Genomic DNA, 24,873 nt, shown 5'->3' on the forward strand with positions numbered 1-24,873 from the left:
ATCAGTCCATTCAACGCTACAGTAGATATAACATGATTTGACAACATTGTATCTGTGGCCAATGACCTTGAGCCTTCTTGGATGGGCATTTATAATGTAACTATGGCAGCACCCAAGGAGCTTGAATTTTCAAGCTCTTCGTAGATTTTGCTAAAATCTAGTGTCCCCATGAGTGACAGAACACTGAGCCAATCACGGAGCAACTAGAGAACATTGCCAACCCCGACGCTGGCTGCTTCACCACCAAAGAAAGCACTGAGCTAGTATTTTTACATTGTTTGCAAACTGATATGTGTCACGTAGTAATGCCAAAATAACATGCAAAACATGCACACACAAAAAAGCTAACAGGTGGGGCCCTGACGAGCACCTATTTCACGTCTCATCCTTTCCTTTAAGTGCAATGCTGAGTTTTTACCAGATGGCGGCGCTGCAGAATATTACTTACCATGTCAACTGACGAGGAGTCGCCTCTTGATGAACTTTGACCTCGTGCCAGCACGCGGATTTTCTCCTGTGGAACAACGTGGATAATGCAAAATAGATGATTTAACGTTATATTTTAACTTTAAAATACATATGAGGTGTTTTACTTGAACAATATCCAATCTATAAGGTATGCCATTACAATGTATGATGTTTGCCTTGAGAACGTGTCCAATGTTTGCTAGCCGACGTTAACAAACGTTAGCTAGCCAGTTATCACACTAGCAATTGTATTTCAATACTTTACATGGTTGTTATATTAGCAAGGAGGTTCTCATCCATATTGCCTTCACCTAGCTACATATTTTGTCTAGATGGGGAAACCGCCAAAAAAGAAGAACCTTGCTGATAAGGTTCGCAAGACCAAAACTTCCACCGAGATCAAAAACAACCCATTCGAGGTGAAAATCAACCGAAAGAAGTTTGACATCCTCGGGCGCAAAAGCAAGCACGACGTCGGTCTGCCAGGTGTATCCAGGTCTAAAGCCATCAACAAGGTAGGTGGTTGTAGGAAGTGTTTGTGTACACATGGGGCTTTGAAGATATCATATGCTGAGATGGATGTAAAGTATCTAAGCCTGGTTTCAGATTTGTGCTCTCTTACCAACTTCTATGGTCGTTGTCCATATAACCTTACCATAGGAGTTAAGAAGCCAGCACAAACGGATCTGGGACCAGGCTAGATGGATCCTAAAGACGCCCGTAGCAAACCTAAAACTTCTTACCTGGGAATATTGAAGATTCATGTTAAAAGGAACCACCAGCTGTCATATGTTCTCATGTTCTGAGCAAGGAACTTAAATGTCAGCTTTTTTACATGGCACATATTGCACTTTTACTTTCTTCTCCAACACTTTGTTTTTGCATTATTTAAACCAAATTGAACATGTTTCATTATTTATTTGAGGCTAAATAGATTTTATTGATGTATTATATTAAGTTAAAATAAGTGTTCATTCAGTGTTGTAATTGTCATTATTACAAATATATATAAAAAAATTGGCAGATTTAATCGGTATCGCCTTTTTTGGGTCCTCCAATAATCGGTATTGGCGTTGAAGAATCAGTCAGTCGACCTCTAATTTCAAGCAATTTTGACATACCAAAAGACCAGTAGGCCTATGCTAGTACTTGATGCCACATTGCTTGTCAGCTTGCAAAGTAAACAATAACAATTATTGTTCACTAAACCATTTTTGGAGATGGATATTTATGTATGGCAATCCTCTGCCAACAATTTAACATTTGCACTCCACCCAATCTTATAGCTGTACAGCAAATCAGAAATCTGTTTGCTAGCTCAGTGGTTCTCAAACGTTTTGACCCACGACCTCCAAAAAGGAGTGGTTCCAAGCTTGCGCCCTTTGTGCACGCACATACTTGTGCACACAGGGAGAATGCACGCGCACAGTCGCTGTGCAAGTGTAGCCTGTCATTGCAGCCATAAACAGTGATGCATTTTCAAAATGCATGATACAGAAATTAACAGCATTTTACACCTGCTTTTTTGAGCTGAAAGTCATTCCTGTTAGCAGTCAATATCAACTAAATGTAGTAATGTATGTGTTTACTGTTTTGACTGGGAAGCATACGGTAAGCTTCACAATATCTCAAATCACAGCTAGAGTGGTTTGCAACTTGTGTTACCATGTTTCTTTGATTCTATTTGTTATTATGCCAGTGTGGATCTTATGCTTATAAAATATTCCTTCCCCCCAGCGAAAAGAGACCCTGCTGAAGGAATATAAGACAAAGGACAAGGCCAATAAGTTCATAGACAGACGGTTTGGTGAATATGACACCAAGATGGACCCAGAGGAGAAAATCCTTCAGAGGTTTTCGATGGAAAGACAGGTGAGATCAATACTGACAGACATACAGTATCTCTCTTCACTCCGCTGTCACTGCATGAAACACCTTCTACAGGAGTGGGCAAACTAAGGTCTGTGGCCGGCATCTTCTTTTTTTAGATATGATTGTTTGGGCTTATTAAAAAACACTCCAGGCCACACTTGAATGTCTAAAACTAGATAGGATGTATAGGGAGCAGGGCTCCCTTGCAAAAAAGACCTTGGTCTCAATGGGACGCACTGTTAATTTTAAAAGTAAAACCCCCAAAAATGTAGAAATTATAATGGACTTATATATTTTCTGGCCCGCAAATTGGACATATTTTTAAACAAATCTGTGCGTCCCTTTTGTTGATTTTCGAAATCCCGATGTGGCCCTTGAGCCAAGAAGTTTGCCCACCCCAGCCCTACATTGTCAATTTTACAGCATGTCCAATATAAAATAATTAATTAAACTATCTTCTGGGGAGCTGCACTTTGGCTGGCCCTGTGCTCCTCTCAAATCTGTGTGTTATGTGGGGGGTTGAGACCAGAGGAGAAGACTCATTTCCAATGTAACGTTTGGACCAATGCATGTGTATTGTATAAAGCTGTACCGTAGTCCATAACTTAACATTGTCCTCTCTTGATGTTGTCCCCCTTCAGCGTACCCAAGACAAGAAGAACATGTATAACCTGAATGAGGAGGAGGAGTTGACCCACTATGGCCAGTCTCTGTCTGAGATGGAGAAGCTCAACGACATGGTAGACAGTGACGATGATGCAGATGAGAAAGGAATGCTCTCAGGTGAGATACAATGACCCCAGTCTTCACAGAATTGGGGGGAGCTGTAGACCAGGGAGAGGGAGAGAAGGGGTGGGGGAAAGTGAGAGAAAGATAAGGGGGAGGAGGGAAAGCAAGCAGGTGGTGGAGAGAGAACATAAAGATGTACATTGGCTAAGTATTTGTCTGTAAAAATAAGGCATCACTATTGGTGACATCTGTTGAAGTAGTGACCATAACAATGACAATATTTTCTCATCCATCTTTCCTTCAGCTGAGCTGACTGCATCCCACTTCGGAGGAGGCGGTCTGCTGAGGAGGAAGACCCAAGGGGAGAAGGATAATGGGGGGAACCAGAGAGCCAAGTCCAGACAGGAACTCATAGAGGAGCTCATCCTCAAGTCGAAACAAGAGAAGGTGAGCGTCAATCCCTCTAGTCTCAAAATGCCTTAATACCATTCCTAATGTGTCTTAAGATATTAAGGTTTATTCACTGAAACGTTGGTGTGAGGTCCATTCAATTGTTTGGGGAGCATCCAAGATTATCAGTGTGCTGCAGTTTCTTCCTTTTTAGGAGGGGTTTAATACCCTTCGACTTGGCTTGGTGGTATAGTGTGGTCCACCAGATATTTTTCCAGTACTAGCAATAGCTCTACGGGGTTCTGAGGTGAGATCAGATGCCTGACAGGTCTGTTGGTTGTCCTCAGAGGGAGAGGCAGAACCAGAAGGAGGAGTCCCAGGTGCTGACAGAGAAGCTGGACCAGGACTGGAAAAGCATTCAGGGGCTGCTGGCTCACAAGAATGCCCCCAAGGCTGACAGACACGAGGAGGAAGACAAACCCAAGGTAAAAGAACAGGAAATGCTTCCAATGGAACTTTTAATTGATTATCCACTAAGTCTAACATGTCCCTCATACAAAATAGATTTTTATCTTATTGAGTCTAACCTGTATACATTAAGGTTAAATTAAAAGGTTTCCAGGAGACCTTATCTCAGTGAGATGAACCCGGATAAGTAAAATGATTGTGCCCCAAGGAAAAACCCCTTTGTCTCAAATCAAATTTTATTGGTCACATACACATATTCATTTTGTCTCTTCCCTTGTATGTTCCAGCTGGATGAGTATGACATGATGGTGCGAGAGCTGGGCTTTGAGATGAAGGCTCAACCATCTGAGAAGATGAAGACTCCGGAGGAAGTGGCCAGGGAGGAAAGGGAACGCCTGCAGAAACTAGAGGTATGGATGTGTCTCAATACCATTTCCTTGCCATTTTGTCTTTTGTGACCATTGATGGGTAATGGGTCTGCTTTCACCTGACCTGTCAGACAATAATCATAGAGATAAGGACTTGAGAATGGAAAGGACGTTAACTATTGATACACTGACACAGTTTGTCCCTCTGTGTGGTTTGACCCGTCTACTGTACTGAAGCTGTTTCCTTTCTGTGGTTTGACCCTTGCCCCAGGCTGACAGGCTGAGGAGGATGATGGGAGATGCAGTAGGAGACTGCACCAAGACCCAGGCTCACATGTCAGCTGACGACATCAACGACGACTTCATCCTAGACGGTGACGACAAACCGACTCTGGCCTATCAGGTAAGGGGCCAAGCAGGCTCTGCCTTGTCGGGGAAGGGGCCAAGCAGGCTCTGCCTTGTCGGGGAAGGGGCCAAGCAGGCTCTGCCTTGTCGGGGAAGGGGCCAAGCAGGCTCTGCCTTGTCGGGGAAGGGGCCAAGCAGGCTCTGCCTTGTCGGGAAGGGGCCAAGCAGGCTCTGCCTTGTCGGGGAAGGGGCCAAGCAGGCTCTGCCTTGTCGGGGAAGGGGCCAAGCAGGCTCTGCCTTGTCGGGGAAGGGGCCAAGCAGGCTCTGCCTTGTCGGGGAAGGGGCCAAGCAGGCTCTGCCTTGTGTGTGGATTATGATTTGACCTTGTGTCTTGGAGTTCAGACATCGCATCATCTCTATTCTCTCAATGGAAGGAAGTAGTAGGAAGGGTCACACACATTTATTTGGACAGTGATGCTAAAACATTTAATTTGGCTCTAATATTCCAACATTTTTTATTTGAGATCAAATGTTTCATATTAGGCGACAGTACAGAATGTCTAAAATCTAAATCAAATTGTATTTGTCACATGCGCCAAATACAGCAGGTGTAGACCTTCCTGTGAAATGCTTACCTATGTCACCTTTTATTTGAGGGTATTTGCAAACTTATCTGTTTTACCGTTTAGAAAGGAAAGCGCTATGTATCTAGTTCACCCATTTTAAGGTCTCATAGGTATTTGGACAAATTCAAATATTTTTTGTAAAAAGTGTATTTGGTCCAATGTTCCATTGCACGCAATGACTGCATTTGCAGTTTGTTTTTGTTGTGCTCAACCGATATGTATGAAAATACCCTAAAATAAAATGTGCCATTCTGTACTGTCCCCTCATATGGAACATTTGATCTCAAATCCAAAATGCTGGAGTATAGAGCCAACTTAAATATTTAAGCTTCACTGTCCAAATAAATACATAGGGGAGTGTATGTGACAGTCAAATTTACAGGCATTCACTGAAAGAAGAGCAGATAACAAAATCCTATTTTTCTTGTTCTCTCTCTATAGGATGGGAAATGGAACATAAATGAGGAAGGGGCAAAGATAGAGGGGGATGACGAGGAGGGTGGTGAAGGAGAGAGTGGTGAGGAGGAATCTGATGAGGAGGAAGAGGGCAGCGACGAGGATAGCCACTCAGACCTGGACTCTGAGCAGGAGAGTGCGGGAGGAGAGGAGGAAGAAGAGGAGGAGGAGAAGGATGAAGCGCCTGCAACCAAATCTCAGCTGAGTGAGGAGGAGAGGAAGGCCCAAGCAGAGGCAGCTAAAGCAGAGCTACCATACACTTTCAAAGGTAAGACCCCTGTTTTATATGATCTAACTGGACATCATTTTCGGTAGGTGATAGTTTTGGAATATATTGGGAAAATAATTGCCGGATTGATCTAAAATGATTTATTATGTTTCAATTAATTGAATGCTAACATTGACTGCCCTCGAGTCATCCAGCAAAACAAAACACGTCTCCCCCTGGTGGACATGCCCTGACACAACACCATCATTGTCTTGTCTGCCTTCTCCACCCATGTTCAATGTCCTTCTCTCCCCCTTGCCCCTCCTCCCAGCTCCAGAGAGCTACAGTGACCTGAAGGGCCTACTGCAGGGTCATCCTGCTGACCACCAGTGTATCATCCTTGCCAGGACACAGAAGTGTAACCATCCCAGTCTGGCTGTGGGGAACAAACTCAAACTACAAGTCAGTAGTGTTCAGCCTGAATCACAAGATGGAATTGTTAACTGATATGCAGATGTTTTGCTAGGGATCAAAATAGTTATTTGAGTCAACTGCTGTGGATTTCTCACTTCCTCTTTCAGAAATTATTTGGCTTTCTGCTGGAGTATGTGGGCGAGTTGGCTTCCAGGAGTCCACCGGAACTTTCCACAATAGACAAAATGATACCGTGAGTAACGCTCTCTAGTTTTGATATGCTATAGGATTTGACTGTGCCAGGTGTATTGATTGTGATAGTGCTGGTTTGTTCTCTCTCCCTGCTGCTCGCCAGGCAGCTGTATGGTCTATGTCAGCTGTTCCCTGAAGCTGCTTCCAAGGCGATGCAGACGACTCTGGTTGACAGCGCACATAGCATGGAGGAGGTACTGGAGGTCAAGGGTCGGGCCGCCTTCCCACAACTAGACATGGTACTTTTGACTTTCCTCATATGGTTTTGCTTCCCACTTCTCTGTTGCGTTATTGTCATGGACTGTTATCTTTTTCTGCGTGAAACACTGCTCTACATGTCAAGTCAGGGAAAAAGCCAGGGAAATGCCCGTCTGACATCTGTTGATCCTGTTCCATTTGTTCTCTGACAATCCAAAATTAAATCTAGAATCGGCTTCCTATTTCGCAACAAAGCCTCCTTCACTCATGCCGCCAAATATACCCTCGTAAAACTAACTATCCTACGGATTCTTGACTTCGGCGATGTCATTTACAAAATAGCCTCCAACGCTCTATTCAGCAAATTGGATGCAGTCTATCACAGTGCCATCCGTTTTGTCACCAAAGCCTCATATACTACCCACTACTGCGACAATTATGCTCTCGTTGACTGGCCCTCGCTTCATATTCGTCGCCAAACCCACTTGCACCAGGTCATCTTTAAGGCAGGGCTTTACCTAGCAGAGACTTATCTCAGCTCACTGGTCACCATTGCAGCACCCACTCGTAGCACGCACTCCAGCAGGAATATGTCACTGGTCATCCTCAAAGCAACTCCTCCTTTGGCCGCCTTTCCTTCCTGTTCTCTGCTGCCAATGACTGGAACGAATTGCTTAAATCACTGAAGCTGGACACATATCTCCCTCACTAACTTTAAGCATCAGCTGTCTGAGCATCTGTAAATAGCCCACTCAACTACCTCATCCCCATATTGTTATTTATTTTTTTGCTCCTTTGCACCTCAGTATCTCCACTTGCACATTCATCTTCTGCTCATCTATCATTCCAGTGTTAATGCTAAATTGTAATTATTTATTGCCTTAGCTCCCTAATCTTACTACATTTGCACACACTGTATATAGATATTTCTATTTTGTTGTTGGCTGTACGTTTGTTTATCCCATGTGTAACTCTGTGTTTGTGTCGCACTGCTTTGCTTTATCTTGGCCAGGTCGCCGTTGTAAATGAGAACTTGTTCTCAAACTTGTTCTCAAACATTTTAATACAAAGAAGTGATGAGGGGGAGAATCGATACAATTATATATCGCAAATTTAGTTTTGACGATATATCGATACTTGACTCCCATATTTCTAGCTAGTGCTAGTCGGCTGTACCTGTGCAAAAACTCCGGTATGTTTCATCCTATAGCTTGTTCTCCATCTTCTTTGTAAATAGTGAGCCAACATTTTTTCAGCACTTTTATTTCCATGACTGATCAATGCGAGTTTTCTCAGGCTCTCGTCTCTCTGCAGCAGACATAGTGAGTACGTGTAGAATTGTGAGAATTGCAATACACATCGTATCGGGATAATGTCCTATCGTGAGGTCCCTGGCAATTACTAGCCCTAACAGTGAGCACCAAGCTTGTCTGTAAACTGGTTTCTCTGACAGTGTTCTGTCAAGTTGACGTTTTGGTGACGTCTCTCTCTCTCCTTTCTTTTCTCAGCTCATTTACCTGAAGATAACAGCATTGCTGTTCCCCACCTCAGACTTTCGCCACCCTGTCACCACCCCAGCCCTACTGTACATCAGCCAGGCCCTCACCAAGGTAATTATCCCAAAGTGTGTGTGAGCCTGTCTCTGTGTATGACACAGATTGTGTGTATGAAGAGCTTGTGTCAAGTTGTCTGGATAAAAATGGTCTTCCCTCACAATGGGGCTGACCGTAATTAGTCGACTGGTTGATTGTTTGGGAAATTGTTTTAGTCGAGCAGTAATAAAGTATTCAGACCCCTTGACTTTTTCCACATTTTGTTACGTAACAACCTTATTCTAAAATGGATTAAATAAAAAATGTTCCTCAATCTACACACACTACCCAATAATGACGAAGCGAAAACAGGTTTTAGACATTTTTGTAAATGTATTAAAAATAAAAACCGCCTACCTTATTTACATAAGTATTCAGACCCTTTGCTATGAGACTCAAAATTGAGCTCAGGTGCATCCTGTTTCCGTTGATCATCCTTGAGATGTTTCTACAACTTTATTGGAGTCCACCTGTGGTAAGTTCAATTGATTGGATATTATTTGGAAAGGCACACACCTGTCTATATAAGGTCCCACAGTCGACAGTGCATTTCAGACCAAAAACCAAGCCACGAGCTAGACGGAATTGTCCGTAGAGCTCCGAGACAGGATTGTGTCAGCACAGATCTGGGGAAGGGTAGCTAAAAATGTTTGCAGCATTTAAGGTCCCCAAGAACACAGTGGCCTCCATCATTCTTAAATGGAAGTGGACTTTTCCTGGAGCTGGCCGCCCGGCCAAACTGAGCAGTCGTAGAAGTGCCTTGGTCAGGGTGGTGACCAAGAACCCAATGGTCACTCTGACAGAGCTCCAGAGATCCTCTGTGGAGATGGGAGAACCTTCCAGAAGGACAACCATCTCTGCAGCACTCCACCAATCAGGCCTTTATGGTAGTGACCAGACGCAAGCCACTCCTCAGTAAAAGGCACATGACAGCTGCTTGGAGTTTGCCAAAAGGAACCTAAAGGACTCTCAGACCAGGAGAAACAAGATTCTCTGGTCTGATGAAACCAAGATTTAACTCTTTGGCCTGAATGCCAAGTGTCACGTTTGGAGGAAACCTGGCACCATCCCTACGGTGAAGCATGGCGGTAGGAGCATCATGCTGTGGGGATGTTTTCAGCGGCAGGGACTGGGAGACTAGTCAGTATCGAGGGAAAGATGAATGGAGCAAAGTACAGAGATCCTTGATGAAAACCTGCCCCAGAGCACTCAGGACTGCAGACTTGGGCAAAGTTTAACGTGCCCCAGAGCACTCAGGACTGCAGACTTGGGCAAAGTTTAACCTTCCATCAGGACAATGACCCTAAGCACACAGCCAAGACAATGCAGTCTCTGAATGTCCTTGAGTGGCCCAGCCGGAGCCCAGACATGTCTCGGAGCTCTACGGACATTGTCCTGTTGAAAAACAAATGATAGGATGGTGTATCGCTGTGGAATGCTGTTGTAGCTATGTTGGTTTATGGCAATGAAAGTAACATTTTGGGTTTATAATTTTCATTTGGATTGAATTTAGATTTAGATATGAAGATGTTATAAGTTTAAATGTATCTGTTTCCTGAAAATGTGCATGTGGAAACCTTAACTGTCACGCAGATCGGTGAAAATGGTAAGATAAATTGGCAATCCACATAAGAAAGGTTGCCGACTCCTCGTGTAGCCTATTACCGGCAACTTCAGGGGAGTAATGGCAGAATCTGCAAAAGCCAGTAGGAGAATAGTTGTGCCAGGTCAAGGTTTTTTGTTGTCTGGTTATCTAGATCTCTAGCACCCTCTTGAGGCATTTGTCTTATTTCAGCAAACTGTAAGCTTAAAGCGTCAGACAAGTTCAATTCATATAGTTGATTTTATTGAAACACAAAGTTTACCCAAACTTATATATGGAAAAATACACGGTAAAAAAATTCCCACCAATCAATTGGTATAAAGAACAGGCGACTTTCAGTCGACCAAGATTTTTTGGGGTCGTAGACAGCCTTACCTCACAAACAAGCCAACGGACTTGTCAGTCAGTCTCCTTTGTCTACTCTATAACAAATACTTCTTTATCAACATCTTTCTATTATTCTTTCTGTTCTCAACTAATCCCTCCTGTCCATGTCTTTTGTTTGTAGGATTTCGTCATCCCTTCATCTCAATCTATAACTTTTGAATCAACCTCTTTTTTCCTCATGCTTCCAGTCTCTCTGTTGAAGTGGGTTGGAGCTCTTCTATCGCTAAACCAGACTTGGATTGAAATACTATTTGAAGTCATTTCAAATACTTTAACTGTGCTGTATCTAGCTTGGCTGTCTTAATGGACCATTAGAATATTCCCAAAACTGCTAACCCTGCCAATCTGGCACTCCAGGTAGGTTAGAGCAAATGCTCAAAGTATTTGAAAGATCTCAAGTAGTAGTTGAACCCAGGTCTGCGGAAGAGGGCTTTATCCTTCCTTCCTGTCACCAACCTTTTTGTTTAATCATGGTGTTTATGTAGATGGCTCAGCTACGGATTTTGCTCAATGGAAAGGAACACACATACATGCATGCATGCATGCATGCATGCACACACACTGTTTCTGTTGCTACATGCCTGTATTTTCACTAAGCTATTGACCTATTGAGTCATGTCCTTTCTGTGTTGAGTATGCTGGTGATGTCAAAGCAAACCTAGCCAGGGGAAAATATGAAGTTGTATTATGTAACTTCTACACGCCAACAATGAGTTTGTAGCTATGTGAGTGGTGAATACAGGCTAGAGAACCTGAGTTACTTTCTCAACATGATTTGCGCACACACATGCATACACACACACACGCATACACACACACACACACACTAGAAAAAGTAAGCAGACTGGCTAGCTAGATGAAGCTAATGGCTTTGTTTGAGAACAAGCGGAGGCTGCACAGAAGTGTCACAAGGTCATAGAGAAGGAAAAAGGATTGAAAGCACATTAGATTCATTATTGACCCTTTCTCAAGATTGTTAGTGTGTGGGTATAAATGCTTGTGTACTATGTTTAGTAGACAAAGTAGTTTGAGGCGGTGATTTCTGCCTAAATTGGACCTATTTTTCCCTGTGTGTTTGTGTGATGTCATCAGTGTCCCGTGATGTCATTAGAGGATGTGACATCAGGCCTGGTGCTGTGCTGTCTGGCTGTGGAGTACATCTCCTTCTCCAAGAGGTTCTGTCCTGAGCTCATCAACTTCCTTTTGGGAGTACTACACCTGGCTGTGAAAGATAAGACCTCTACAGGTACGGTTTTTCTGTTAATGGGCTCCTGTCATATCTCCTCATCAACTAGGCCTAACTGGTTATTCGTTTTCTCCATAAAGGTTGGAGTTGTTTCCATTTTAATTCAGTCAGTTCTTATGAGGATAATATGAATTAAAGGCTACTTCCTGAATTGGAATTAAATTGACCCCAATCCAGCTCAGTCCCTGCCTTCTCACGGTATTCAACACAGTACCATAAGCAGCCACACCCGATGTCATGATTTTTGGGGGCTGTTCGAATTATGTTAAAATATTATTTGGCTATGTTTTTAACCTGACACTTGCTGCGCGAGGGAGCGACTGCGCTCTGCAACCACTGCAGGTGAGACTAAGCGAGAGAGAGGATCACTGGTCAGCGATCCTGATCCCAATAAACTCGGGGGCACACTTTCTGCCCGTCCACTACAGTATAGAGCAGGGTTGCCCAATTCCGGTCTTGGTGGGCCGAAACCGTTCTGGATTTCAACCTCCTTCTTTTTGGGACTAATTTAAACCCGGGACACCAGGTGAGTGCTATTAACTACCAGGTTAAAAAAAAATATAAAACAGAAGTGTTTCGGCCCTGGAAGCAAAGGAGTTATAGAGAAATGCTTTATAAAATATGCTATGTCCTTGTATGTAACATGGATAATTTAATTTAGGCAATGCCTTTTCATTGTTAAAATAGGCATATCTGTTTCTCAAAAATGAATACTCAATAAGTAATCAAAGCTTATTACAAAGATCTGGGTCTGAGCCCCTCCCTGTGCAACCGGGTCCTAGACTTCCTGACGGGCCGACCTCAGCTGGTGAAGGTAGGCAACAACACCTCCGCCACGCTAATCCTCAACATGTGGGCCCTGCAGGGATGTGTGCTCAGCCCCATCCTGCACTTCCTGTTCACACATGACTGTATGACCATGTATGAGTGGTGCCAGGAAAATAACTTCTCCCTCAATGTCAACAAAAGGATATGATCGTGGACTATAGGAGACAGCAGAGTGAGCACGCCCCCATCCACATCAACAGGGCCGCAGTGGAGAGAGTCAAAAGCTTCAAGTTCCTGAGGACCTGTGTATGGTGAAGGTGCAACGGCGCCTCTTCAACCTCAGGAGGCTGAAGAAATTCTGCGTTGCCCCGAAGACCCTCACAAACTAATACAAATGCTCAATCGAGAGCATCCTATCAGGCTGTACTACTGCCTGGTACGGCAATTGCACTCCTAGCAACCGCAGTTCTCTCCAGAGGATAGTGCGGTCTGCCCAACGTATCATCGGGGGCACACTGCCTGCCCTCCAGTACATCTACACTACCCAGTGTAACAGGAAGGCCATATGCAATTTTATATATTTTGCAACGGGGGTTTTGTACTGTGTATGTAAATGCTGTATTCTCGACTGAGTTCATTCTACCACTTACTGTACATTTTAGTTCAACTTTAAACTCACCACATTTTATTTATATGCTGGATTCTTGACATATATTAGAAAGAGCTATCTACTGCTGTACATATTCTTAGTGTATCTTGTGTAAATTCATCCAGTGTATATTTGTGTAGATTGCGTTTGAAATACTTTGCTACAGTCCTATTTGGGTTATTCATTGGATTCGTTCCGACATAAAACATAATTATTTTTTCCCACTGCGTTGTTAGGAGCTAACATCTTCTAAACTGTGTACACAACCAATAAACGTTGATTTGATGTTAAGTACTAATATCCGTTCGGATATTCAAATAAATGTGCGCCGAGGTCCGAATGAACACTTCTAAATAACCAACAAAAACGTTTGACTGCCTACCTGTCTATACTGTGATTGCAGTATTACAGTATGATACTGCACAGTGCGGTAGAGTGCATTCAGGGCACCATGGCAGTAGCGGCGCCCGGTGAAATAGTTTCACCGCCATGCCAAGCCGTCATCGGCAGAATGAAAGCTAACCTCTGCTAGGTGTCAAGATCTCAACTCCTGTTGATGCTGATTTTGATTTAGTGGAATTTAAATAAATCATGCTGTTACGCATATTTTGTTTGACTCGTTCCACTTCGCCTGTTATTCTAAAAAGTATATGTCTCCTCCGTAGTTGTTCTATTGGGTTTATTTGTCATGTAAAAGATTGGAGCCCTGTCTGTTTATTTTACATGTAGACCACAGGAGGTTGGTTGCTCCTTAATTGGGGAGGAAGGGCTCGTGGTAATCACTGGAGCGGGATTAGTGGAATGGTATCAAATATATCAAACATGGTTTCCATGTGTTTAATGCCATTCCATTCGCTCCGTTCCAGCCATTATTAAGAGCTGTTCAGCAGCCTCCACTGATGTAGACAGTGTGACACCTAGGGCCCTAACATAACTGGCTGCTGTGTCCTGCCAGGTTACTCGGTGGTGCCACCCTTCAGGCAGAAAGGTAAGGTCAGTGACCTGCTGGTGCTGTCAGACCCAGAGTCCAGCCAGACATGGAGCAAGAAGACCCTACCTCTGTCTGCCACCCAGACACTCACACTGACCACTGACCTGGACACAGACCACTACAGGTAAGACTTTAATGGTCTGATCCTTAAGCAGTGTTGCTTACTTGTAGAAGCCTATGGCTGTGCAGTGGCATATACTTTTTTTGTTAATTCAGCAGACAAGACACTGATTTCCCGAGCCCTTGTCGCACTCAAGACATTTTATGTAAAAAAAAAAAATAATAATGTAATAAAATCAAGGGTTGGAACAAATTTTCAATTAAGTCCTGAACCAAACCATCAAATTGATTAATATAAAAAAACATTTAGCTCAAAGTTAAATTACTTCACCAGCCATGCATTGCAGAAAGAGAAGCTTGATATGGAGCGGGCACGCTATAGATCAGTGTGTTGTTTACATGCATGATGGGAAGACAAGTGTCCGGCGTGAGATGCCACTGAAATTTTGCGAATGGGGTGAGGGGGTCGAAGAAGAGGCTTGGCTTGAAGCACTTGGCATCTTGTGATGACTTGCATTATCTGAATTAAGGCCACAGAATTATACATACGGAGCAGTAGCTTCTATGCAGGAACTTAGAATGTCTTGAAACTACAGTTGTCTAGCTAGCTAACAAGCTTGTAACATCAGTAGGCTACAGTTATGCTGAGAAGGATCAGGTACCCTACTGGCGCGCACACACACACTGGCAAAGATTCAGCTGGCAGGCAGACGCTAGAAGAAGTTTCTGATTGAGAGAGGGAGGGCTTTGCATAGGCGCTTTGTTGCGTTTTTTTGTGGGACTGGGAAAAAATGCCTGGAACGTAAAAGAACGTTATTAACCAATTCCCAATCAATTGCTTTTAAAATAAAGGGTTTTGTTCTGGAACAGTATAGATCACTTTTGTTCCCGCTTCTGATTCTGTTCCTTGAAAAATGTTGGTATTTTCTGGCTTTTATTTCTGTACCCTGAGACAGATCCAGACCTTGAATATAATATAGAACAGAATATTTTTATTAATGAAAAAAGTTGCCTGTGTGAAGTGATGTGTGTCTCGCGTCTGGGTCAGTTGTTCTCAGTGATCATTTGAAACAGGGCTCAATTTGGTGAGTTAAGACAATTTCTTCAGGGGTTACAAAAGCAAATGCAGGTTGTTGTTTTTTTTTAGATACAGATGTTCAATTTAGTTTATTCCGCCTGTTCTTTGTAATTTTGTAAAGTGATTAACAATTCCACATTGAGAATACTACGGTGAAGAATTATGGCCACGACATCTGTTTGGTGAATAGGCTGAGGCTTAATGATTCTAATGAGATATCCCTTTGTCAAAGGTTTTTGCATATTTTCAATGTGGAACCGGACTGTTTCAACAGACCCGGGTTCAATCCCAGGCTGTCACAACCAGCCGTGACCAGGAGTCCCATAGGGTGGCGCACAATTGGCCCAGCTTTGTCTGGGTTAGGGGAGGGTTTGGCCAGGTGGGCTTTACTTGGCTCATGACGCTCTAGCGACTCCTTGTGGCGAGCCAGGTGCCTGCAGGCTGGCTTCAATCGTCAGTTGAGCGGTGTTTCCTCCAACTTATTGGTGTGGCTGTCTTCCGGGTTAAGCGGGTGGGGGTTAAGGAGCGCGGTTTGGCGCTTCATGTTTCGGAGAATGCATGACTCGACCTTCGCCTCTCCCGAGCATGTTGCGGAGTTGCAGCGATGAGACAAGATCGCAATTGGATATCATGTAATTGGGGAAAAAGGGGGGGTAAAATAAAAGGCGAAAAAACCTTGTCATTTGGCAAGGAATGTAGCGTGTTTAACCTGTTGTGGCTAGGGGGCAGTATTTGCACGGCCGGATTAAAAACGTACCCGATTTAAACTGGTTACTACTCTTGCCCAGAAATGAGAATATGCATATAATTAGTAGATTTGGATAGAAAACACTCTAAAGTTTCTAAAACTGTTTGAATGTTGTCTGTGAGTATAACAGAACTCATATGGCAGGCCAAAACATGAGAAGATTCCATACAGGAAGTGCCCTGTCTGACAATTTGTTCTCCTTCATTGGCATCTCTATCAAAAATACAGCATCTCTGCTGTAACGTGACATTTTCTAAGGCTTCCATTGGCTCTCAGAAGGCGCCAGAAAGTGGAATGACGTCTCTCCAGTCTCTGGGCTAAGTACAGCAGATCTGTTTGTTGCTGGTCAGGCTGAGAACAGTGACACTGGAGATGCGCGTTCATGTGAATTCTCCATGTTTTTCTTCCTCTCTTTGAATGAATACAACGTCGCCCGGTTGGAATATTATCGCTATTTTACGAGAAAAATCGATTTTAAACAGCGTTTGACATGCTTCTAAGTACGGTAATGGAATATTTTTTGTCACGAAATGCGCTCGCGCGTCACCCTTCGGATACTGACCTGAACGCACGAACAAAACGGAGCTATTTGGATATAACTATGGATTATTTCGAACCAAAACAACATTTGTTGTTGATGTAGAAGTCCTGGGAGTGCATCTGAGTTTGGTGAGGGCCAAACTTCGTGGGTGTCAAATTAGCTAGCCGTGATATTCTACTCTAAATGCAGCACTAACCTTTGATCTTCATCAGATGACAACCCTAGGACATTGTTATACAATACATGCATGTTTTGTTCAATCAAGTTCATATTTATATCAAAAACCAGCTTTTTACATTAGCATGTGACGTTCAGAACTAGCATACCCCCCGCAAACCTCCGGTGAATTTACTAAATTACTCACGATAAACGTTCACAAAAAACATAACAATTATTTTAAGAATTATAGATACAGAACTCCTTTGTGCAATCGAGGTGTCCGATTTTAAAATAGCTTTTCGGTGAAAGCACATTTTGCAATATTCTCAGTAGATAGCCCAGCCATCACGGCTAGCTATTTAGACACCCACCAAGTTTAGCCCTGACCAAAGTCAGATTTACTATTACAAAAGTTTGATTACCTTTGATGTTCTTCGTCAGAATGCACTCCCAGGACTGCTACTTCAATAACAAATGTTGGTTTGGTCCAAAATAATCCATCGTTATATCCAAATAGCGGCGTTTTGTTCGTGCGTTCCAGACACTTTCCGAAGTGTAAATAAGGGTCACGAGCATGGCGCAATTCGTGACAAAAAAATTCTAAATATTCCATTACCGTACTTCGAAGCATGTCAACCGCTGTTTAAAATCCATTTTTATGCCATTTTTCTTGTAAAAAAGCGATAATATTCCGACCGGGAATCTGCGTTTAGGTAAACAGAGGAAAGAAAACAAAGCATTCGGTCGACGTCGGCACGCGCCTGAGTCTCACAGTACTGTAACCAGCCACTACCCAAACGCGCTACTTTTTTTCAGCCAGAGCCTGCAAAGCCACGATTCAGCTTTTTGCCGCCTTCTGAGAGCCTATGGAAGCCGTAAGAAGTGTCACGTTATAGCAGAGATCCTCAGTCTTCAATAAACAGAGGCAAGAAGAACGACACCTTGTCAGACAGGCCACTTCCTGCATGAAATCTTCTCAGGTTTTTGCCTGCCATATGAGTTCTGTTATACTCACAGACACCATTCGAACCGTTTTAGAAACTTTAGGGTGTTTTCTATCCAAAGCCAATAATTATATGCATATTCTAGTTACTGGGCAGGAGTAGTAACCAGATTAAATCGGGTATGTTTTTTATCCAGCCGTGTCAATACTGCTCCCTAGCCCTAACAGGTTAGATTAACGAGAGTCTTGTCTTTTAAAATGGTGTAAAATAGTCATATGTTTGAGAAATTGGAGTTATAGCATTTGAGGTATTTGTATTTCGCGCCACGCGATTCCAAGCGTCCCACCTTGCCCAGGGAGGTTAACACTTAAGGTTTTTATAGAAATGTATTTTTGTAGACTTACAGGAGCTTGTGTGTGCACACGTGTAGAGGGAGTGGTCGGAACCCAATTGAGTGAGAGACATGGAGGGGAAAGGGAATTTAGGGAGAACTGTGTGATGCTTGCTTTCTTTTTTGTTGTGCCCCGCAAATGCACAAATGGAACACAAGAGGGACAACATTTCACTTGCCTGTTCGGGAACCACAAAGCACATTCCACCAAATAGTTGTACTCTATTTCTGGTTTTACTGGTTAAAAATTGAGTTTTAACGTCCTTTCGAGGACTCGATTACTCATGCCCATCCCTCCTAGTAGGCTGTGCACTACTTTTGACCAGAGCTCTATAGGCACTGTAAAGGGAATGGGGTGCCATTTGGGATGCGGGTAAGAGGGTAATCATGGATGAAGTATTGTAGAGGGCTGCATTCCCACAGGATGCTCACGGGCATAACCCGCAGTCCCTGCAGTTATATCCACAGGAAGGGCAGGTAGGTAGCGGTGGGTTGAATAAAGAGAACGATGCATAAAAAAATCCCTTAAATGTGTAATTGTTGCACAATTCATATCTTTCATTATTTTTTATCTGAATTTCGTGCGTAGCCTAAGCTTTAGGGCCTAACTGCATTGTGCCAAATACCCACCAATTGCCAAATGCTTTTTGGGAGCTTGGACAGAAAAAGTTAACTTCGATCCACTGAGGCCAAAAGGACAATGTCAGAGTTTAACTCAATAAGACACAAGCTGCGAAACGGAGAGTTGAAAATAAATAGGAGGGCCAGAACTGTAGTTTTTTTGGGAAAGCTTTGGTGACGTGGTAAAATATGTGTGATGTTATACAAATTCAACAGTCACAAGATGGGGGGGACTTCAAAATGGCATGTCAAGGGAACTATATTGTTCAGATGGGTTAAATTGAGTAGCCTAACTGAAATTTTGGACACTGACTGTAGGTCTATAACACCTCACATACCCTAGTATAATATTAACTCCTGCAGAATAAAGCATTTTTCTTACAATAAAATGATACACCAAATGTATATTTTAACTCTGGAGAAATTATTTCTGCATCTTAAAATAATGAGTGTGTTTGTAAAGGAGCTATCTTTATCAGCATCATAAAAGCTGATAGTATTCAACCACAAAATATGCATCCAAGCCAAACTGAAATCTTATCAAAAACATGTTGGGTTGTTTTAACAGTTTAATTTCCTTGAAACTGGTCAAGCTGATGTCATTTGAAAATGTTGGAGAAATCTTTCCTGTTTTTTTTGTTTTTTTCCATTATTATTATTATTATTTTTTCTCCCCGGTCTCTAAATGTCCATGCTGGACGAGGGAAGCAGAGATGAAAGAAAAAAACGAATCTTACCAATGTTAACTAGATTGAAGCATTTTTTCGGTTAATTTATGACATTCTGGTGAGCAATTGTTTTGTCTCTAGGGCAACAATTAATGACAGAAGAGAAGCAGCATATAGGCTATCTAATTATAGACAAGTTGACTAACAAATAGCCTACCTAAATGTCGGAAATGATAAGCGAAAACAGGCGTAACAACAAAACAAAAACACTTCAAATAAATTGTTCTGCCATCTCTGACTGTACAACACATTTACTATATTTGCCGGTTAGGGTCTGGTGCAGAGCTCAGATTTTCACTATCACATATCGTCAGGCAGTTGCGAATGGGTAATTAGAAATTGTGAGTGGGTGTGGGTGAACAAACAGGTGATCCGCGCATCACTAGCACGTGCAGACAGGCAACTTTGGGATGAAACATTATTAGGCTACTTGGAAACGGTCATCTTTCTGTTTTGTAGGCTGTGTTAGCCAATCAACTGTATTAAAAGCACCTCTTTGTCACACAATTCACACACATCATTCGCTGCTTCAAGTTCAGTAGCACCTCTCCTGTCCTAGTTGGGCGTGCGAGATCAGGTGCGCCAATAGGCTGTACAGTGCATTCGGAAAGTATTCAGACCCCTTCACTTTTTCCACGTTTTGTTACGTTACAGCCTTAAAATTTATCAAATGTTTTTTTCCCCCTCATTAATCCACACACAATACCCCATAATGACAAAGCATAAACGTTTTTTTAGAAATGTTTGCTAATTTTATTAACATTTTTTACCCGGACATAACACATTTGCCTAAATATTCAGACCCTTTACCTAGTACTTTGGCAGCGATTACAGCCTTGAGTCTTCTTGGATATGACGGTACAAGCTTGGCACAACTGTATTTGGGGAGTTTCTCCCATTCTTGAGGAGCGTCGCTGCACAGCTTTTTTCAGGTCTTTCCAGAGATGCTCAAGTTTTGTTAGTTTATTTGAGGAGTAATTACCGTAAATTCCGGACTATAAGCCGCAACTTTTTTTTCCCAGGCTTTGAACCTTCGTGGCTTAAACATGGATTTTTCCTGCTTTCATTTTTTTTTCTCCAAAAAAACACATTCTGTGACGTGCTCAGTTTTTTGGCGGCATGAAGCTTTCATTAGACCAATGAAATTGCCGAACGGGTTAAGGTCAAACAACTTTTTTGTTTACTGTTTAGATTAAATCGAGCGCTCTCAAACTTCCCATCATTCTGATTACGGTAGTCATTTTGTCACCCTCATCATGGCAAAGACACGGAGAAATGCATATGATGCAGCTTTCAAGTTGAAGGCGATTGATCTGGCTGTTGGAAAAGGAAATAGAGCTGCTGCACAGGAGCTTGGTCTTAATGAGTCGATGATAAGACGTTGGAAACAGCAGCATGAGGAATTGACTGCAAAAAGACAACTAAAGCTTACTGCAAATTTTTATTTTTTGTTACAAGCCGTGTTTCGTTAAAGCCTGTGTAAAGTTAATTTGTTTCAATGTACCGGTAGGCACCTGCGACTTATAGACATGTGCGGCTTATTTATGTTCAAAATAAATGTATATATTTTTTAATTCAGTGGATGCAGCTTATATTCAGGTGCGCTTAATAGTCCGGAAATGATGGTAGACTGGCACCCACCTTCCTGTTTTAAATCAGTTGATTGTTTCCTTTATAACACACACATACCACCCCCACCACAAACTATCTACACCCATCATAGCCACTGCCCATATGAAGTCATTGCTGAAAAAGCTTTCTGGTCTTCACAGGAAGACATTATTGTGGGGCTTACAAAGACAGATGCAGGGTTGAGTGAGGGTGTGTGTGAAGTGTCTCAGTGCCATGGTAGTTAAGAACACTGTCAGCTTCCAGGCTTCATGCGTGGAGACTAGAGAGAAACCGTATGACCCGGTTGGGTAGTGGACGGGACTCACACTTAGACTCCACCCCAGGTGAATAGGAGCGTGTGTGTCTGAAATCTCAACATTCCCTATGAGTGAGTCATTGTATGTGGCTGTGTCAAATAAGTTATGTCACTTGTGCCGAATACAGGTGTAGACCTTAGTGAAATGCTTACTTACAAGCCTTTAACCAACAACTGCTAAGAATTACAAGTGTTAGGTAATAAATAGATAAGTAAAAAATGTAAATAACAAATAATTAAAGAGCAGCAGTAAAATAACAGTAGCGAGGCTATATACGATGGTTGTGGGCACAGGTTAATTGAGGTAATATTTACATGTGGGTATAGTTATTAAAGTGACTATGCATAGATAATAAACAGGGTCAGTGTGTCCATGTGTGTGTTTTTGCGTGTGTGTTTGTGGGTCCGAGTGTGGTCATTTAACCAGTGTCTTCTGTCCTAATGATGTCGCCCCCCCAGGCTGTCTGCTGTGGCCACGTGTCTGGACCTGCTGAAGCGCTGCTCTTCACTCTACAGAGAACTCGCTTCCTACTCGCACATCTTTCAGCCAATCACAACCCTGCTCTCCAAACATCTTCCAATCAAAACATATCCTGCAGCATTACAGGTGAGTGGAACTGTAGTGTCATCCAAAGACAACTTAGTTGGGCTGCCCTGGGTAAATGTTGCTGCAGTAAAACATTTCTCATGTTCTCAAAAGTTGAAGACCATTACAAAGTCTTGTGGTTTACAAATCAGGGATTAGTTAAATTAGTCAATCAAGCACTGTATTAATTAGTTTTTTTTGTTGCAAGAGGATAGTTGAGCATGTTCATTCCCTTCATCTGTCATTGAAACATTTACCAGGCTTAATAAATAGTAACAGTAAGGAGGTCAATGGCTTTACATGTCTTCCACTGGGCGGTGAACCTTGGAGTTTTTACATCTGATTACAAAAAAAACTACCTGTAATCAGTTATGTTACCAGAAAAAATCTAAATACTTTTGAAAACTAAATTACTTCTTGGATAACTTTTAAATTCGGAAAGGGTGTTTGCAAAAAAACATTAACAATGACATTGCATTGAAAATAAATAGGTGCAAATGTAAGTTTGTTCCAACTAAGCGAGTCTGACCACAAGTCAGAGACCACTATGCGTTTGATGGATCCCTCTTGTCTAATTCTAATGCAGGGGGTCCAATCTGTCCCGTGGGTGGTTTGAGTAGAAAAAAAGAAATAATGAACAGTCATACACATCGCTACAGAGCATCTCAAACATGCTCAGTGGTTGACATGTCTGGTGAGTATGCAGGCCTTGGAAGAACTGGGACATTTTCCAGAAATTGTCTACAGAACCTTGCCACATGGGGCCGTGCATTATCATGCTGAAACGTGAGGGCATGGCGGTGTATGGCCCTCAGGATCTCGTCACGGTATCTCTGTGCATTCAAATTGCCATAGTTAAACCAACAATGCAATTGTTGGTTTTTCATAGCTTATGCCTGCCCATATCATAACCCCACCGCCACCATGGAGCACTCTGTTCACAACGTTTGCAACAGAAAACTGCTCGTCCACACAACGCCTTACACATTCTGCCATCTGCCTGGTACAGTTGAAACCAGGATTCATCCGTAAAGAGCACACTTCTCCAGCCTGCCAGTGGCCATCGAAGGTGAGCATTTGCCCACTGATGTCAAAACCCTGGTGAGGACGACAACCATGCAGATGAGCTTCCCTGAGACAGTTTGTCCAGAATTTCTTTGGTTGTGCAAGCCCACAGTTTCATCACCTGTCAGGGTGGCTGGTCTGACGATCCTGCAGGTGAAGAAGCTGAATGTGGAGGTCCTGGGTTGGCGTGCTTACACATGGTCTGCAGTTGTAAGACCGGTTGGACGTACATCCAAATTCTCTAAAGCAACTTTATGCAACTTCATTAAATAGTACCCGCAATACACCAGTCTCAATGTTAACAGTGAAGAGGCGAATCTGGGATGTTGGCCGCCTTGGCAGTTGCAAAGAAAAAGCCATATCTCGGACTGCCCAATAAAAAGAAAAGGTGGGCAAAAGAACAGACACTGAAAGAGGAAGATTTGAGGATTTCGGATCACAAAGAACATTCGTGAGATGCAGAAAAAATGAAACGATGCTGGAGGAGTGTGTGACGCCATCTGTCAAGCATGGTGGAGGCAATGTGAATGTCTGGGGTAAAAGGGATCTTGAAGGAAGGCTGTCACTCCATTTTGCAACGCCATGCCATACCCTGTGGATGGTGCTTAATTGGAGACAGTTTGCTCCTACAACAGGACAATGACCCAAAGCACAGCTCTAAACTATGCAAAACCTATTTAGGGAAGAAGCAGTCAGCTGGTGTTCTGTCTGTGCTGGCCACTCCATTATATAGTCACCGGATCTCAACCCTATTGAGCTGTTGTGGGAGCAGCTTGACCGTATGGTACATAAGAAGTGCCCATCAAGCCAATCCAACTTGTGGGAGGTGCTTCAGGAAGCATGGGGTGAAATCTCTTCAGATTAGTTTAACAAATTGACAGCAAGAATGCCAAAGGTCTGCAAGGCTGTAATTGTTGCAAATGGAGGATTCTTTGACGAAAGAAAAGTTTGAAGGACACCATTTTTTTAATTGAAAATAATTATTTATAACCTTGTCAATGTCTTGACTAGTTCCTATTCATTTTGCAACTCATTTCATATATGTTTTCATGGAAAACAAGGACATTTCTAAGTGACCCCCAAACTTTTGAATGTGTTTCACACCTACTCATTCCAGGGTTTTTCTTTATTTTTTACTCTTTTCTACATTGTAGAATAATTAAATAACACATGAAATCATGTAGTAACTCAGTGTTCAAAAATAAAAATATATTTTACATTCTTCAAAGTAGCCACCCTTTGCCTTGATGGCTTTGCACACTCTTGGCATTCTCTCAACCAGCTTCACCTGGAATGCGTTTCCAACAAGGAGTTCCCACTAGGTATGCACGATATATCAGTGAACATATTGGAATTGGCCGACATTAGCTAAAAATGCCAACATCGGTATCGGCCCGATGTCTAGTTTAATGGCGATGCTAAAAAAAAAATGATGTCAAAGCTACCGTGCGTACCTATGTAACATAGGTTCATGACGTAATGACGCCACGTAAATATTTTGCGCTACACGTGCAACACAGCAGCCCACTGTCTGCTGTGTGGATCGAGCAGTCAACAAGTCGAGCAATCATTTGAAAGAGTAAGAACATTTCAGCGAGACAACTCAAAGGCGTAATCCATTAAAGCCAAGATAATGGAGTTCATTGCCCTTGACAATCAATTGTTCTCTGTCGTGGGTGATCACCGGTACTGGTCAAGCACCGGTACACACTTCCAAGTGTGCTATTTTTCAGATGTTGCCCTACCGGAGATACCCAGTAATGCTATTAGCTTCACAACATGCATACTACGGAATGCCGTTTGGGTCTTTGCGTGTCAAGAAAGATACAGTAGCACTGTCAAAGCTGTACAAAAAAGTCTGCAAACACCGTCCACGAACGATGTGTTTACAGTACAGCGTTGGTAAAGCATCATTTGTTTGACCGCGACTTCTGGGGTAGCTAGCTTTAGCTTGATACCTAGGTAGCACCAACACAACCAGCCTGAAATCAATGA

General features: G+C 42.7%; 1 protein-coding gene across 2 annotated transcripts in view; it reads left to right on the forward strand.

Moving 5' to 3' along the window:
• The first annotated feature begins 454 nt into the window (after positions 1-454).
• nop14 (NOP14 nucleolar protein homolog (yeast)) overlaps positions 455-24,873 on the forward strand; it is a 30,725-nt gene continuing 6,306 nt past the window's right edge. Inside the window, exons 1-16 of one of the 2 annotated variants that reach the window (XM_014124428.2) lie at positions 455-616; positions 784-983; positions 2,206-2,340; positions 2,982-3,123; positions 3,374-3,516; positions 3,807-3,944; positions 4,215-4,337; positions 4,567-4,698; positions 5,708-5,990; positions 6,262-6,392; positions 6,512-6,597; positions 6,700-6,835; positions 8,303-8,404; positions 11,469-11,622; positions 13,995-14,154; positions 21,687-21,834. In XM_014124428.2, coding sequence (XP_013979903.2) covers positions 801-983; positions 2,206-2,340; positions 2,982-3,123; positions 3,374-3,516; positions 3,807-3,944; positions 4,215-4,337; positions 4,567-4,698; positions 5,708-5,990; positions 6,262-6,392; positions 6,512-6,597; positions 6,700-6,835; positions 8,303-8,404; positions 11,469-11,622; positions 13,995-14,154; positions 21,687-21,834 — 2,196 coding nt within the window. In that variant the 5' untranslated portion in view covers positions 455-616; positions 784-800. 2 annotated transcript variants of the gene reach the window in all.

The sequence above is a fragment of the Salmo salar genome, chromosome ssa01 (assembly GCF_905237065.1).
Source record: "Salmo salar chromosome ssa01, Ssal_v3.1, whole genome shotgun sequence".
Lineage (NCBI taxonomy): Eukaryota > Metazoa > Chordata > Actinopteri > Salmoniformes > Salmonidae > Salmo > Salmo salar.